This window comes from Dendronephthya gigantea, unplaced genomic scaffold, assembly GCF_004324835.1.
Source record: "Dendronephthya gigantea isolate DGI-Jeju-01 unplaced genomic scaffold, DenGig_1.0 000061F, whole genome shotgun sequence".
In the NCBI taxonomy this organism is placed as follows: Eukaryota; Metazoa; Cnidaria; class Anthozoa; order Malacalcyonacea; family Nephtheidae; genus Dendronephthya; species Dendronephthya gigantea.
In genome coordinates, this window is record NW_021163071.1 from 32,914 (window position 1) to 48,573 (window position 15,660).

The 15,660-nt window shown below is 36.6% G+C and overlaps 3 protein-coding genes across 3 annotated transcripts; 1 reads left to right on the forward strand and 2 right to left on the reverse strand.

The window, feature by feature from the left end:
• The first annotated feature begins 271 nt into the window (after positions 1–271).
• Positions 272–8,393, forward strand: LOC114530288 (WD repeat-containing protein 47-like). Its single transcript, XM_028551895.1, has 6 exons — positions 272–2,023; positions 2,685–2,841; positions 3,895–4,625; positions 5,330–5,601; positions 5,860–6,111; positions 7,258–8,393. Exons 1-6 carry the CDS (start codon positions 336–338, stop codon positions 7,572–7,574), a joined length of 3,417 nt encoding a protein of 1,138 aa, XP_028407696.1. The 5' UTR covers positions 272–335; the 3' UTR covers positions 7,575–8,393.
• LOC114530289 lies at positions 8,309–10,431 on the reverse strand. The gene is made up of 3 exons (XM_028551896.1): positions 9,873–10,431; positions 9,169–9,402; positions 8,309–9,099 (listed from the first exon to the last, which is right to left on the reverse strand). Exons 1-3 carry the CDS (start codon positions 10,357–10,359, stop codon positions 8,432–8,434), a joined length of 1,389 nt encoding a protein of 462 aa, XP_028407697.1. The 5' UTR covers positions 10,360–10,431; the 3' UTR covers positions 8,309–8,431.
• A 754-nt stretch (positions 10,432–11,185) lies between these two features.
• LOC114530385 (syntaxin-6-like) lies at positions 11,186–15,637 on the reverse strand. Its single transcript, XM_028552010.1, has 6 exons — positions 15,493–15,637; positions 13,069–13,396; positions 12,878–12,988; positions 12,203–12,309; positions 11,859–11,953; positions 11,186–11,651 (listed from the first exon to the last, which is right to left on the reverse strand). The coding sequence occupies exons 1-6, from the start codon at positions 15,525–15,527 to the stop codon at positions 11,575–11,577; spliced, it is 753 nt and encodes a 250-aa protein (XP_028407811.1). The 5' UTR covers positions 15,528–15,637; the 3' UTR covers positions 11,186–11,574.
• Between the last annotated feature and the right edge of the window lie 23 nt (positions 15,638–15,660).

Genomic DNA, 15,660 nt, shown 5'->3' on the forward strand with positions numbered 1-15,660 from the left:
CCGACTAAACTGGTAAATAATAGATTTATTTTTTTGTTGCTGTCCGAATTCATATTTTTAGCGTTGGCTCTTTCCTGCAATCACATTGCAGGATACGCTAAAATATGAATTCGGACCACAAAAGAAAAAATTACTTCTGTCATTCGCAGGCTTAGTCTCCTCCACAGGTATCGTTTCGCCCGCCCAGTACAATCATGAGTACAATAGAGAACTGTAGAACTGTAGTACACACAGTCCAGTCTATTTAGTGTTCAGTCAGTGGCACGTTTCCATAGAGCAAATATGGCGGTTTTCAGTTGGTGGAAAAACGTAGATAACTTTATATTTTCAACCTGATGGCTACGAAGAAAATATACTTACAAGAAGAGCAGATCCTCAAACTAGTACTACAGTTTCTCAGTTCTAGAAAATATTATAAGTCCGCTAGATCGCTGGAAAAGGAGACAGGAGTGAATACTAATCCTTACTCAGAGAACATCAATTTTTTTCGTGATTTAGTACTAGATGGCGATTGGGCAGCTGTTAGAGAATTTGGCGAACCGTTAGCTGACATTCCTGCCTTTGAGTACCTTAGATTTAACTTTCTTGTTACAAAGCAAGAATATCTAGAAATATTATTTGAAAAATGCGAGGGAAACTCTATCAAGGATGAACAAGTTCTGCGGGACAGATTATTAGTCTGCCTTAAGAATTTAGAACGGTATTGTAAATTTAAGGAAGAGTACAATAAACTATACTGGTATTTGTCTGTACCATCTCTTCGCACAGAACCAGAGTTTTGTGACTGGAGTATTGATTATTCAAGGATGCAACTTTTTGAAGAAATGCTAGTTCTATTAAAACAATTTATTCCTGTTGAAGAGCAAAATTTTGCCAACAATACTTTAGGATCAGACGATAGATTAACAACACTCTTGTTTAAAGGTTCGCTTTATGAAAACTGTATTGAGTTATGTCAGAAACAAGCAATGGGAAAGACGACTTTGTCTGATGTGTCATCTGCAGATATAAAAATTGACTTCTTTCGAAAGCAGTCACTCAAGAGTGCTGGCAATTTTTACTCATGGCTGCATAGTCTTTCAAAAGAAAGCTTTGTCGAGGCCTTTGAGGAACTCAATTTTGACCTCTGTTTTCAGAAATTCAGACAGAATAGAGATAGAGTTGATGTCAAAAATAACTCTCTTAGTCGAAGTTTGACAATTGAGATGAAGTCACCTGGTAAAGTTTTTTCACAAAGAGGTAAAGATGAGAGACGAAAGCGCTTTAGTGATTTATCTTCATCGAAGCAAACCATATTAGATTTTGATGTGCGAGATGTCTCACAATCATTTGCAGAGTTTGAGATTCTGGACAAGACAAATGATAGATCAGGAATCTCAAACACAACCCAAAGACTGACCTCGAACAAAAATCACGAAGTATTTTTGAGAAATGGTGAAATATATCCAGATGTACCTGGTGGTAATGCATTGAATGTTTCATCAAGTAAAGGAGCACAATCACCAAGGAAAGCTCGTCGTGATCAACAAAGTTCAGTTTTACAGCAGCTAGAAGAACACAAACAACGTCAAAGAGAGTTATATGACCAATTAGCTGAAAGTGCAAGTCTTGCAAAAGAAAATGGTAGGATCAAAGATTCAAAAAATACAGAGGCTTTTCCTGATGAGTCTGCTGCAACTAGAGGTTTAGATGCTGTTAAAAAGAGCATTCAAAACTTGAGGTTATTGACAGAAAATTTTGAAAGCCCTAAGGTTCCACAAACTGCTCAAACAGATCTTAAAGATGAAGTGTTCAGATTGAGTGAAATTAATGATCATAAACAAAGGGATAAGATGAATCAGGAAGGTGTACTGACTCTGGAAGGGACTTGCCCTGATACAAACAGTCTCCCAAATGAAATGTTGAGAAAAAAGAGTTCATCATCAACACCAGGGTCAGCAGGTGCCCCCAAGACTCCTGTGAACACTTGCTTACCCCCTGGCTTGGTAAAGTTAACTGATGGTTCTGGAGCTTTTAATACTAGGTATGAGTATATATTGATCCATTAATATCAATATAGTTCTTAGTATACAAAAGAGTATATGTTCTAGCTGTGGTCCCTGTGACCCTCTAATTAACACAATAGTAGTTACTAGTTACACTTACACAGGGCCAGATCAATACTCATCTGGTAGGAGGGGTACAGATTTTCCTAGGGGGTGCATCGGTGTGCTAGCAAACTCAATTACAGTACTTCCTTGCAATATTGCACATTTGCGTGAATGTCAAAAAAAGGAATGGTATACGCTCAGTTGGTAAACGGGGGCAAAATTTATGGGGTTAAAATTTAATATGTAATTAGCTTAGGCTTAAGTTGTAAGTTACACTCTTATTCTACAACCACCCTTATTGTACAATTTTCTATCTTATAATAATATAAGAGTTCATATACCATTTTTTTCAGGGGGGGGGGGTGCTAAACTACATCCCCCTGCCAAAAGATCTGCCCCTGTAGTTACACTATGCTACACTATATAATTTACACTTTGAATTATGCATTGATTTTTCAAAAGTATATGGCTGTTTGACCATACAAAAACTCTGTTTAACTAAATTTTTACACAATGCATTGCTTGATAAACACATTGCCACAAACATGGCTTGAAATAGAATTTGGGTCAATTAGTAACACTTTTCCTTTCCAGCACACCTAAAGCTGGCCGTCAAACATTCACCACGCCATTACCAGCATCCCCAGTTACAACCGAACAAATATTCTCACGACATGATGTGCCACTTCGGCAATCCCAACAACCAAAAAAGAATCCTTTAGAAGATGAAAGTACCCCACCCGATGCAAATGTATGTAAAAATGTCTTCTCAGAAAACTTATATTAAATCTTTTGTCTTTACACCATCTGCATGTTGCCTCACTTATTTTGTTTTCTGTGCATGGTTTTCATACAATCCTTGCATTTTGAAGATGGACTAAGAATTTTAAATCTGAGCTTTGTACTTCTTCTAACATTTTAATTTCATGTTATATCTCTCCAACTCTTCTTCATCTCTTGCTATTACATTAGGTTTATATAATCTCAGCCTTCCATCTCTCACTTATCCCTGATATCAACCTCATCACAACTGTCTTTGGACCTCATAATTCCATGTAATGTCTCTTTCTTAATCTCTAATCCACCAATGTTTATTTCACTAATTACCCCATATTGTGAAGCAGATAATATCTGTCCTGATCTCTTCACTACCCATTTTTGTCTCTTTCTATTCTTGTGTTCATGTAATCCAATCCTTTTGAACTTTACTACTACGCATTGCCAACAGAATATTTGCCTTTTTGATATCTTAATTGCATTTTTACCTTACAATGTCTCTTATCAACCCTTCTTTATCTTTCCTATTGTGCATTAAGTCATGTAACCTCATTCTTGTTTATTTAACTAGCTCCTATGTCAACAACATAATATCTGAATATTTGTGTCCTAATTACAAGTTTACATTACAATGTCTCTCACCAACACTTGTTAATCAGATTATATTTACTTTATGTAAAGTAATGTGTCTCACCATCATTTCTTCCCTGTACATTTTCCAATAATCTTTACCCTTGTTTCCCTCACTTCTTCGTGATGCCTGCCTGCCATATCATATCTGGTCCTTATCTCATCTCATGGCATGTCTCTTTTCAGCCATTCTTCCTTTCACATGTCGTGTGTAGTGCTAGTTTTGTTATCAGCTAAGTCATATCTGATCTTTTCATATCTGCCTATTTTCGTTTCTTGCCATCACATCTCCTTATCTCACTCGCTTCTCCCGTCATCTCTGCAATATCTACCACAGTACCACTCATATTGAAATATAGTAACCTTATTCTAATAATGGATAATTATTTCTTTATAGAGTGAACAAACGCCAAAAATATCTGGTGTAAAGCCGTTTGCTGTAAGACGATCTTTGGAAAATACTGTTTTCCAAACTGAAAACAACGAAGGAGTCGGACCTAAACCTTTCGCGAATGCAAATGATGCCGAGGACTCAAGACTTCAAGCTATTTCGACTAATAGAGTCACCGATCAACACATTTCTCGTCACTCTTCCGCAACTGTAGAAAATGATCCGAAATATTCAAAGTACCAGAATTATTCTGCCTCAAATAGTCGCCACAGTGCGATGAAGGATCCCCATTTTCCTAGACCGGCTCACACTGATGTTAACGAGCCAAGATTTCAAAATATTTCCCGCATTACTCCTGGTAACAATTCTAGTCAGTCGTCAGTGGTTGTTGAAAGTATTCCTCATAACTCAAGGTATCAGAACCATTCTACACCAAATAGTGCGATGACGAATGCTCGTTCTCCTCGACAAATACAGCCTGATACAAAACATTCACGATCTCAAGACACATCCATCTATTCCAAACCTTGTAAAACATTTACCATTGAAAATAGGGAAGAACTACTTCAAGAATCTAGCAACGTTCCGCTCCACTTTCACAAGTCAGCAAAGTTAGCTGACACCCAAGCGATACGTGCCGTAGCCTTTCATCCCAATGGAAAATACTTTGCTGTCGGAACGAACTCAAAAGCGCTTAAGATTTGCTGCAAGAATGTATCTCCTTCGTATTTTGATGGGTAAGAATTTTTTCAGTTTAAATGTGGGTCTTAATTAACGCATGTTTATGTCGTGTTTTTTTATGAACTACAAACAGTAATTCAAAACGATTTCTCGGAATAGAAGTGTAGGTAGTATACTCAGTAATACTTCTTCAATCACCGGAGCAAAGTGTTGTATTATACTAAAACTTTTTTGTGCCTGAATTACTAGCAAGAAATATCTCACACGGTGGTGGTCCAGTGTAGATAGTATCGCATATACTGCCATTGTTCGTTTTCGAATTACGAGCAAACGATATTCTTTAAACGTGGTGATTCAGCGTTGGGCAGTATTGTAAAGGGCGTCGTCAAGGCCCGTTGGTGTGCTAGCCAGGCTCTGTTGTAAGTCTGTAACCTGTTCTTAAGGCAGAGGCGTTGGAGCATAGTTAACATTACGAAAGAGGGTGTACCGCGGCGATGCGCAACCATTGGTGGCGCCGAGCGAGAATAGTTTTAATGATTTAAAGCCTCAGCCTAGATCGTCAGAAATAGATAAATAATCCGCAACCCCCCCCCCCCTCCTTCTCAATGCTAATAAGCATTGTAAACTAGTTGCCGTGGTTTGCGTCTAAACTACTTAAGACTGATATCTCCGACTTGCACATCCATTGTAGCTCTAATTCTAAAATAAATTGCCGTGGTTGTCTAAAACACCTGAAACACAAAATTTATGTTTTATCCAGGAATGAACAGGACACCCCAGATCTTGAGGTTGTTTGTCAAAAAACCTCGATACACAAGGGTTCTGTGTACTGTGTTGCGTTCAGTTCAAATGGAGACATCATTGCCACAGGCTCTAACGACAAGACAGTGAAACTTTTAAGATTTGACGAAGATAATCCAGTAAGTCTAGAAGATCAGATGGACTTGGTAGTACACAAAGGAACTATTAGAGATCTGACGTTTGTTAACACAGCTGCGGGCAGTCATCCTGTTTTAGCATCGGGCGGTGCAGGTAAGATTCCAGGAACATAATGAAATGAAAAAAGTTTTTTTGTATAATTGTTCCATAGCTACGAGATTTGATTGTTAGGTAAACATATATATAAGTTACTAAAAATAGCATAACTTAGTTGAAATCTTTTATATAGCTTGGATTGGTTCACTAATAAACCTAACCCTATCCAAACCCATCCTAACCCTCGCATAATATCCTTTATTCAGCAGATCTGTGACATTATTGTTATATTTACAAATAAATTCTGTATTTTAGGAGGTGGTCTTATATATTTATCCGACTGCTACACTGGGCAGACTTATTCATCACTGCAAGGGCATTCTGGAAACATTATGGCGGTATTTGCTAGCAATCAAGCTCACTTACTGTGCTCCGGGTCAGCGGACAAGACTGTTAGATTGTGGGATCTGAGAGTAGCAAAATGTATCGACATGATAGCAACCAGCAGCTGTGTGACGTCAGTGTGCCTCAGCGATGGTACAACAAAATCTCTGTTGTTAGCTTCAGGTATGTGAACTCTTGCAACCTCGCTTTTTTCTACATACCAAAGCAATCAACGCCATTGAACTCCCACGAATATCTGGAATGTGGACCAACGCGTATATTCATTTTTTCAACTGTTGAAGAAATTTTTTAGGAACAATAAAACCGCAGATATTCACTAGCAATTAATAAGGATACACCATTACTTCATGAAAAACAAAGTTTAATCTTGACGAAAAAAACGGACGGTTTTTGAGCGATTGAAAAAACCACTATCCGGTGAATAGTGCTACCCGGCCTTCATCCAACAGGCCACTAGTTTCGTGATTTTTTGTTCAACATTTGGTTAAATAGGAAAACAGCTGTTCAAGCCCTTCTTGAAATTCATACCGGGACAATTGTCACTTATTCTTGGACGCTGTGTCCTCGATTGCATTGTTGCTAAAACTCGGTATGTCGTCAATCAGTGTTTAATGGTCCTTGAATTTCTTAAAACCGACAGAAGTCCTTGAGAAACTTGAATTTCACCTTTTCTGGAATATACGAGCCCTTAGGAACCCTGGAAACATCGATGACTCAACAAATATTTGCGAAAGAATTTACAAATATAACCTTACAGGATGTCTATTAAGAAATCAGTTTGGAACAACTGTTTTACATTAAGGGCGAATAATACATTCTTCTGAATTCAGAAAAATATATTGCTTTATAAAATTATTAAATTAGCAATTTTATCTTGTTAAATACAGTTTACCAATACTTCGTAATATTAGTTTTTGAACGTTTTGAACACGGCAAAATGAAACTTATTTACTGCAGCCATGTTAAATTATCCCAATTAGTTTAGGAATAAAAAATGAACTGTCTCGCGTCTTGGCTAGAACCATATCACGAAGTAGCGAGGACTGTTCAACATGACAAACATTGGTAATTTATAGCAGATGCGCGGTTATCCAGTCCTGACATGTATCATTGTTTACAACAGGAGAAACCTTCCAGTAAACTCAGTTTGTTAAGTTCTTTGTCACACGTCCCACGCGCTTTGCTGCCCACGCTACCACGCCACAGTAGTTGGAACTTTTGAGCGAGATGGAGAGATTCTCACTATTGATCATTTAGGGAAAAATCGTTTATGTTTAACCAGAATAGCAACTTTTTTCACTTTAACAGCGGATGAGAACGGCCAATGCATTGTCTACGATGTTGGAGCAAGGAAATCTATCATTGCATTTAATCCTCACGAGATGGACTGTAGATCAATTCGATTCTCCCCAGACTCCCGACACATCCTCACGGGTTCCTACGATTCCTGCGTGTCAATCACGGCTGTTGAACACAACAACAGCAGCAAGATACTTTCAGAGACCTTCGTCGTTGGCAGACACATAGACAAAGTCATACAATGTCGTTGGCACCCGAGTGAGCGTTCATTTCTTAGTACAAGTGCTGATAGAACTGCTGTCCTGTGGGAACAAACCACAAGGTAATAAATAATATAAGAATAATACTAGAACGGCAGCGATTCACTTTCAGTAACAATTGCTCATTGTTGTGTTCCGCACGTTTTGCGCATTTCGGTAAGAATGTACCAAAATGACTAAACTCCCTTTGGGTTTCACATTTTTGACGTACGTTCCCACTCCAGTTATCATGGCGTATATGGAGCTCGCTGGTATGAAATTTGCGGGTTTCAAATCTGCTGGTATGAAATCTGCGGGTTCATTTGTAAATTCTTTCGCAAATGAAAGACGCATAGATTTAAGCTTGTTAAAACCAGAAAGAATGGCAAATATGAAATGCCGTTATGGCAGCGCCGGAATTCACAATCCTTGACCCAGTCTTTTGACGTCATGCTGTTTGTGTTGTCAAAAACGTCACTTGCTCAAGGCTAAGCTCACTATTTAATACGGTAATATTCCCGCGGTTTTTTCTCGGCTAAGTTAGTAATTCAATGAGCCATCCGGTTTTAAACATATCAGTGTAAAGTACAAAAATCTGGGTACAAAGAATAAAACGGAGTACAAAGCAAAGGTACAAAGCTGTACCATAGCAACCTGTTTTAAAATAACAAAAGCTGCGTTGTATTGCTAAGCCTGTGTTGCAAACGTGAAATTCTTTGTTGACTTGATGCCTGCGAATAATGCTTCAACAACGGTCTCAATACGTCTGTTCATATAACTATTTATAGAACTTAATATTTAAAGAATGTATATCACCTCATTAATTAAAATATATATCATAAAATTATTTAAATATATTAACATTATTAACCGTATGTGTGTAACCAGTGGTGTAACTGAATTTCTATTAAAAGATGTTGCATTTGTAAATATGCTCTTAAGTTTTAACGCGTTGAACATGGCAAAATAGCTAACTGTATTTTCTCAGCATTCTGCATCAGCTTCTGAACAAACGTTAAACTTTCACCCCTCACGCTTGTGTTGTTAATCTCTAAAATTTCATCACCCACATTTAAAAGTCCACCTAAAAATTTCTCAGTTTTTTTGTCGGTAATTTTACGCACAAACACGCCGTCTTCGTGTTTCTCGTTTCCCTTGGAAATGTCGAATCCAAAAGTTCCTTCCTCTGGTTTGTTTAGTTCAATGATATAAGCAGTTTCTACACATGTATGGCATCTCACCATTCTTCCTAAAGCGAGGCCCTGTTGTGGTGAACTGACATCAGCGATACGAGAATTTTTCTTTGACTTTGTTTTGCCTTTTTTCGCGAAAAATTTTTCTCGAAACATTCCTGGTTTCCTTTTCGAGTCGTATGAATCTTCCCTCGAGCTTTCGTTGACTGTATAAAAACCTGATTTTCGGGTGAATTTCGTTTGTTGCTTTTTGGCTGTGGGGTCAAGAGGTATGGCCTCGCCATACATTAATTTGCGGTTTTCAAGAGAAATAGTCTCGCTGCCATTAGACAGATTTGGCATACTCTTCCATTTTGGTTTTGTATTTGCGGGGTTCTGTCGTAAATGATTTCGTAATGTTAGATTTTGTTCAGGGCTTCCTATATAGAAAAAAGTACTGTTAGTTTCAAAAAATAGGATTCCAGTTTTGTTTTAGATCATTGACAAACCTTCATCTTCATAGCGACAATTGCGATTCCAGTCAAGATTTTCAGAAATGTTTTCCATGATTCTTTTTTTGTTTGATTCAAATGATGTCAATGAATTGCATTCAGAACTGAAATCCTCTTCATTTGCCCAGGTGAGTGACCGAAGCTTCCGTGACTTTATCGTTGTTTCATCCTTCTGCTGCTGTGTTTGCCTATTCTGGGATGGGGTCAGCGATCCATCAATCTCTTTCTCGTCTAAAAGTATAACTGACAGATCAAAATTCTTTTCCAGCCGATCATATCAGCAAATATAGAATAAAAGTTATTCCGAATAAAGAGTCAGTGCATATTAAAACGCATTAAACATTTAATTCAAACTGTTTATTTCAATTCTGAATTTGGATTCATCTTCAACTGTTATGCAAGCATATCGTTATATTTACAAACGTAAGCGGAATAACTTTTCCCTATAGACAAATTTTGACAAACGACAAGAGTTATAAATATATATGGTAATAAATAAAGTCCATGAATTGTACAAGTATAGGAGAGGGCACTTTCAAATTCTAACAAACATCACAGACTTTTCTGGTTCTCTCTGCTCACCGGATATAAACTGATACGGACCGATGAACCGATGATGATACGGGAGATCCGGTATTGTGTTCCTACGAGGTTATTCTTTATATTGGCCTTTTAACACTGCATGCACGGTTAATACTCACCTGTATTTCCTGTGAGGACTAAACTCTCATTTTGTCCCTCGATCATTGAGATTCTCAACTCTTTATTCAAACTCGACGTTTCAGGCTTCGTGCGTGCTCGTTTCTGGTTTTGATACTTCGTTTCAAGCGTCCTAATCTTATCCCTAGCGTCCTTTATTTTTCGTGCGTGCTCCTTCAGGAAATCATCATTTAGTAATTCTCCCATCTCGTGCTTGCGCTCCTGTTGTTTTTCCCTCAAAATTTTCATGTCGCTTATACTTTGACTCAAACAACGCATACGTTGTAAACTTGTGTCTGATAATAAACTGTCTTCATTGCAAGGACTTGTTAGTTCCAAATACGAAACGCTGCGACTCTTTATTGGTGTACTAACGGCCATAATTTCTTCATCATACGAAGAAAAATCATCGTTTTCTGGAATTTCTGCCAGCCAATTACCAACGTTCGATTCAACGATATCTACCGGTTTCTCTTCAGCAAAAATCATGATTTTAGGTGAACTTTTTATCCATCCATAATATTTATAAGTTTTTTTCCCGAGTCGTTACTGTAAAATAATGTCACAACACAAAAATGTAAGACTATTTTTCGCATCACCACCCTTCCGTCTGGACAGCACTTTCCTTCCTCGAGATTTATTGTTTTTCTGAAACTTGATTTTTTTTGGCGAACAGTATCGGAACTCTTAGTTTGGCAAAGCAATTAAATATAAAATGGAAACAAATGAAAACAAAACCCTTTCTTGTCGTCGCGTTTAAAATAAAAGAGAAAGATTATAGATAACATTCATAGCATTTGTAATATACTTTATCGCATTCAGGCATATATGGCCATATGGCCAGACCAAGGCTGGGATTAAGAAATGAACTTTATAGTCTGAAGGGCCGAAAACATATTTATGGAATTATACATGCCCAAAAGCACCAAGTATACGTATCACTATTATCATACAAGGCCCGTTTCAGACGTCAAACTTTTTATGTGCCGAATCGAATGCAATCATTTGCATTAAACAAGGACTTTACTTTAGCTCATTAACATTAGGTTCGGCATATGAAGGTTCAACGTGTGAAACAGGCCTAACATTCTTTTACTTCTCCATCTGAGAATGAAACGTACTTGATCTGATCCTATAAAGATCTGATCCTGGTAAGAGTTGGCTCATTCTCACTCACATATAATAAAAAAGATCGCTATTTGATTTTCAAACACAAGAAAGAGGAAATAAATTTTGATTTTATTTCATCTACTTTTTCTTTACACTTATTAATTTTTCAGTATTATATCCGTAGAGATATTTGCGTATATGCTTCAATTATATAATATTCCTCGTTTCAAGATTTGTATATCTGCTTTAACTTTCCCAACGAGTGCCTAAATGTACGAATCCAGGCCCGTGTTTATGCTCAATCTTCCAGGAAATTTAGTGTTCCGCACGACGGGTATCCAGCGAAATAACGCGTGTATAATAATCCGTTAAGTCCTAACTGCCATAGTCTTTGCATCTGTAATTTATCTTCAGGTTCTCTCAAACATATCATCTTCGCAGTAGAAATTTCTCCTTTTTTAACATTTTTGCGTCGTCCTTGTTCAATGTTGTTCAGGTTTTCCACATCAGTCCTATACAATTAGCAAAATCCCAGAACAATAATCCCCAATTGTGATCCAGTCCTGGCCTGATGTTACCAGGCAACAGTGGATGTTATAGGGCAATAAATAACACGACGATTACCACCAGGATAACAATAAGACCAATCAGAACATAAGTCTGTTTCTTGTCTGGAAATAAAGAAGGATAGTAAAGAGTTTGCTCTATACACAATAAATGTAGATTGTTGCCTAGTCATTGAAAAGTGGCTTTTAGCTAAAACCTCTGATATATATAAAGAAGGAAATACTATAGATTTTACTTTTTTTAATAATGGGGTAATATAAGTATCTAACCGCTCGAAAGCTGACTCTGCCAATTGGACAACTTTAACTTACCATCGGCAAGTTTTAAAACCTTCTCAATCTTCTGTAATGTTTGTTGCAAGCGGGAATCGGTCATATCTACTTCATGCCCGAGATCGTCCAGTAAGCTAAAAAAATTTAGAGAATTCTTAGTTGATAAATGATAAACGCTATTTCCCAGTGCAAAGGTAACGCTATCGCAAACGCAGATGACCCGTAAAACTGCTCAGAGACAATATTCATTTATTCTTCAGTATATAAGAATTTTTTATGGTTTACTTGCAATACACATAAATAGCTATTGGCTTTGTTAGCGCGGGAAATTATTTTGGCTATATAATACACGGTACTACTTGTAATGTTGAAATAAGTCTTACACATTCTGTTCATCAAGTTCATCGCCAATTCTCTGACTCATGTTCTTTAAGACTCCAACACTGTGACCTACCAACTGGATTTGATCATCTTGTGATTCCATTATTAACTACGTAAAAATATTAGGGATTTAAGTTTGACTGAGTTATGAATTATTCACGCAACTGTGTGATGAAAACGAATACTTGACTTTCCACGTTAGACATGTAGATATGGATTTAGAAAATATAATAAAAAATATGGTAATATGAAATAAAAAGAAAACATGGACGTCGTAGCAAACATGTTGGATTACCTGGATTTACGTTTCAAGGGAGCATAAATATTTAAAACATGCAGCTAATGACAGTATTGTCTGTGTTTGGCCTGTGGCTGTGACGAAATGATTGTAAGTTTGAAACGATCATTGTTTACAAAAGGCTGTTCATATAGGCTTGTTTACACTCAGGAAAATATCCTTGCGACTGTACGGTGAAGTTCAATGAAGGTATTAGTTCTAGTCGTGAGCTCATGTCGCTGCAATAATTACCACCAGCTAGAAATCTGGAGTTATCAAAGGCCGAAGCAAAAGGTTGCACTGGTGGAGCTGTAACGTTCTACGCCTAAAATCGACATCCAGCCAAAAATTTTCTCTACAATACAGAACGTCCCACGTAAGTAAAACCACAATAGTATACCTGTTGTTGCTGACTTTGATCTTCAATAAAATCTTGGTTTGATCTTTCAATTTCTTGATCAAGACGAGAATATTTGTTTGAGGTAGATTTACTGCTTGAACCAACTAGTGCCTAGAAAAATGTCACACAAAACTCAGATAGGACCATACTATTTATTTTGCTGGGATTTTCGGGGATGTACAAAACCTCACCTGTCTGTTGGATGATTGCACTTTAGCTTGGGCAGCAGGACTGTTAACAGATGCTTTAACTTCATCCAAATTTTGTTTTGTCTGTTTTACAAAGTTCTTTCTACTTTCAATTTCCTCTGGGCCTAGATTAAACTTTCTCTGGTTTCCTTCAACAATTTGTATTGTCTCTTCAAGGTCTTCTAAATCCCATTCAATACTACGAATGTTGTTCCGTAGTTCACTGGTTGTCAGGTTGTATTCTTCTCGACCAACCATGGCAGGGTTGTTTAGTAATGACTTCCATTTTTCATGAAGCTCACTTAAATTGTTCATAGATTTCTGAACCTCTCTGTTTTTAAATAAACAAAAAATTTGAAGATAAATTATTTAGCCTGGTTTGATTCTTGTAGCATACTTTCTTTAGATCAGAGAGTCAGGCACTTTATCATGCTTTATTCATTGTTAAAATGCAATATTACAACACAGGATGATTTTCTTCCAAAATGAAGACATAAATCAGACTTAAACATTTCTGTTTAAAACACCCATTTAGATAAGGTTATAGACATACAACAAAGATGTCTCAACTTTATCTTAGAGCACCCTAGCATTTGATAACTAAGAATGTCTTTTATTAATTTAAGGGCACTAACACTAATGTGAAGTAGTTGGCAAGAGCAAAAAAATTTCTAGAAATAAGAGTTTCTTTTATTTGAAAGGACCAATTTTACAAATCTCCGATAACTTTCGTCAGCGATGGTGTTTTAATGATGGCATTACCAGCTACTAGAAATGGTAGACAATTAACAAGAAATTATACAAGAGATTTGTACAATATCTTCAAATATCATTTGAAAGGTTTTGCAGAAAAGAAACTTTTATCATAAGAAATTTTACGTACCCTTTTGTATGGAGACAACAAGTCTGAGTGTTCAGTAAATTTTACATATCTAAGATATGTCATCCAATCATGTCCTTAAATACAAACCTCCAGATGAAGAAGATTTGCTTGAAATGTTGAAGTTCTCATTATATTGTTAAGTAGCTTATCTAATCACACAACACATCTACTTTTAAGAAATAAACATCCAATGTTGGTGTACCTAAATGGCTGCTGATGTGACCTATTAATTAATAGAGGCAGTAGTAATCTAGCAGACATGAGTGGAATAATCTTGCTCTTCTCATTAGAGGGAGCAATTTGTTTTGTAATCATCTAGGCAACATAGGTCCACTTTGTCACAATAACAATCTTGCTTATTACTAAAGCTGGGATGATTCAGCTAACTAATAAAAATTACTTTTTGGCCACACAATTTTTTTTAAGAGTTTAAAGTTATCAAATTTTGTCTGGTTTCCTAAACAGGCAACACTGTAAGTTACAAAAAAACTCTATGTTTGTGTTGTTTTTAGAATTTTGTTTTGTCCTAGCTTTTCATCTTCATCATGTCATTGTCACAATTTCTACAAAAGTCATGTCATCTTTTACAATTCCAATGTTGCCTTTGAGTTTAATGCTGCCAATCAAAATTTACCCTAACAGGGCATCATTACAGTTTTTGTTCTCATCCCTGAGATTATCATTCAGGTTGGGAAGATGGAAATCTCTCAATTGACTGCATAATAAACACTTAACTTGTCCAAGTATTCTTAAAGAGGGATACCAAAAAAATTAAATACTTGAAACTTTGAGGGCTTTTCCATAACAATATAAAATGCTCACAGTAGAGAAAATAAAGAAGTATGGTAAATTTCATATATATGAATAATCTATTTTGTTGTCCCAAAACACATATCATATCTAACTGAAAAAAGATATTTCGGATAACGGATATGAAACACAATTTTTTTTTCAAGGGTCGTTTGAAAGATTTTGGCTACAGTTCTGCTAGAAACATCCAACAACAAAAAAATAAGCTAAGGCTTTGCCCTTTGCCCTCTTTCACGTCAGAGAACCTAGAGCACTTCAGAAACTCAAATTGTATTGACATCATTAAATTTTGCAACAAATTATGCAGCTAGGCATAAACCAAACGGCAGTATGGCACTCATATTATTTGACTGTCCTATGTGTCATAATACACCATACACCTTTTTTGCCCTTTCCAAAGGGAATAATTTCACTTATTGACGTATAATAACACCAATATATTTTTAAATAAATTTCACAATATCAAATATTGGGAATGTTCTTGCTGACACATTAACTATAACTCTACAAGAACGTAACGCTTTAAAGTAGCATCGAACCGAAAATGTCGTATTCGCATGTCCGGTTTTATACCGTGATACTACCGTACAACGCTATAAAAATATTGCTGATCACACAACAACACATGACATTTTCATACGTTTGACACGAAACAGTGTAAACGCTTACTATCGAAGCTCACACCGTAATTGCGTAAACTCGCTGCTTTGTAATTGTAATATGGGAAAACTTACCCCTTTACCACAAAGAATGGATCCTCAAGAGACATGGTTTTCTTTTTCACGCTAATCTAAGCAATACAAATACATTAAATTCCTATAAAATTATATTGTTCCAAACAACTCGGGCCAGACATTTTGAAATTTAATCCCAAAGGAAGGAAGTGCACGATCAGTTTAAAG

Coding starts and splice junctions, on each gene's coding strand:
- LOC114530288 (XM_028551895.1), top strand. CDS start 336: ATGGCTACGAAGAAAATATACTTACAAGAAGAGCAGATCCTCAAACTA. Junction 5,602..5,859: donor TTTAGCATCGGGCGGTGCAG/GTAAGATTCCAG, acceptor TCTGTATTTTAG/GAGGTGGTCTTATATATTTA. Junction 6,112..7,257: donor ATCTCTGTTGTTAGCTTCAG/GTATGTGAACTC, acceptor TCACTTTAACAG/CGGATGAGAACGGCCAATGC.
- LOC114530289 (XM_028551896.1), bottom strand. CDS start 10,359: ATGATTTTTGCTGAAGAGAAACCGGTAGATATCGTTGAATCGAACGTT. Junction 9,403..9,872: donor AGTCCTCACAGGAAATACAG/GTGAGTATTAAC, acceptor TTATACTTTTAG/ACGAGAAAGAGATTGATGGA. Junction 9,100..9,168: donor TTGTCGCTATGAAGATGAAG/GTTTGTCAATGA, acceptor TTTTCTATATAG/GAAGCCCTGAACAAAATCTA.
- LOC114530385 (XM_028552010.1), bottom strand. CDS start 15,527: ATGTCTCTTGAGGATCCATTCTTTGTGGTAAAGGG. Junction 11,954..12,202: donor GAACTTGATGAACAGAATGT/GTAAGACTTATT, acceptor AAATTTTTTTAG/CTTACTGGACGATCTCGGGC. Junction 11,652..11,858: donor GGTTTTAAAACTTGCCGATG/GTAAGTTAAAGT, acceptor CTTTATTTCCAG/ACAAGAAACAGACTTATGTT.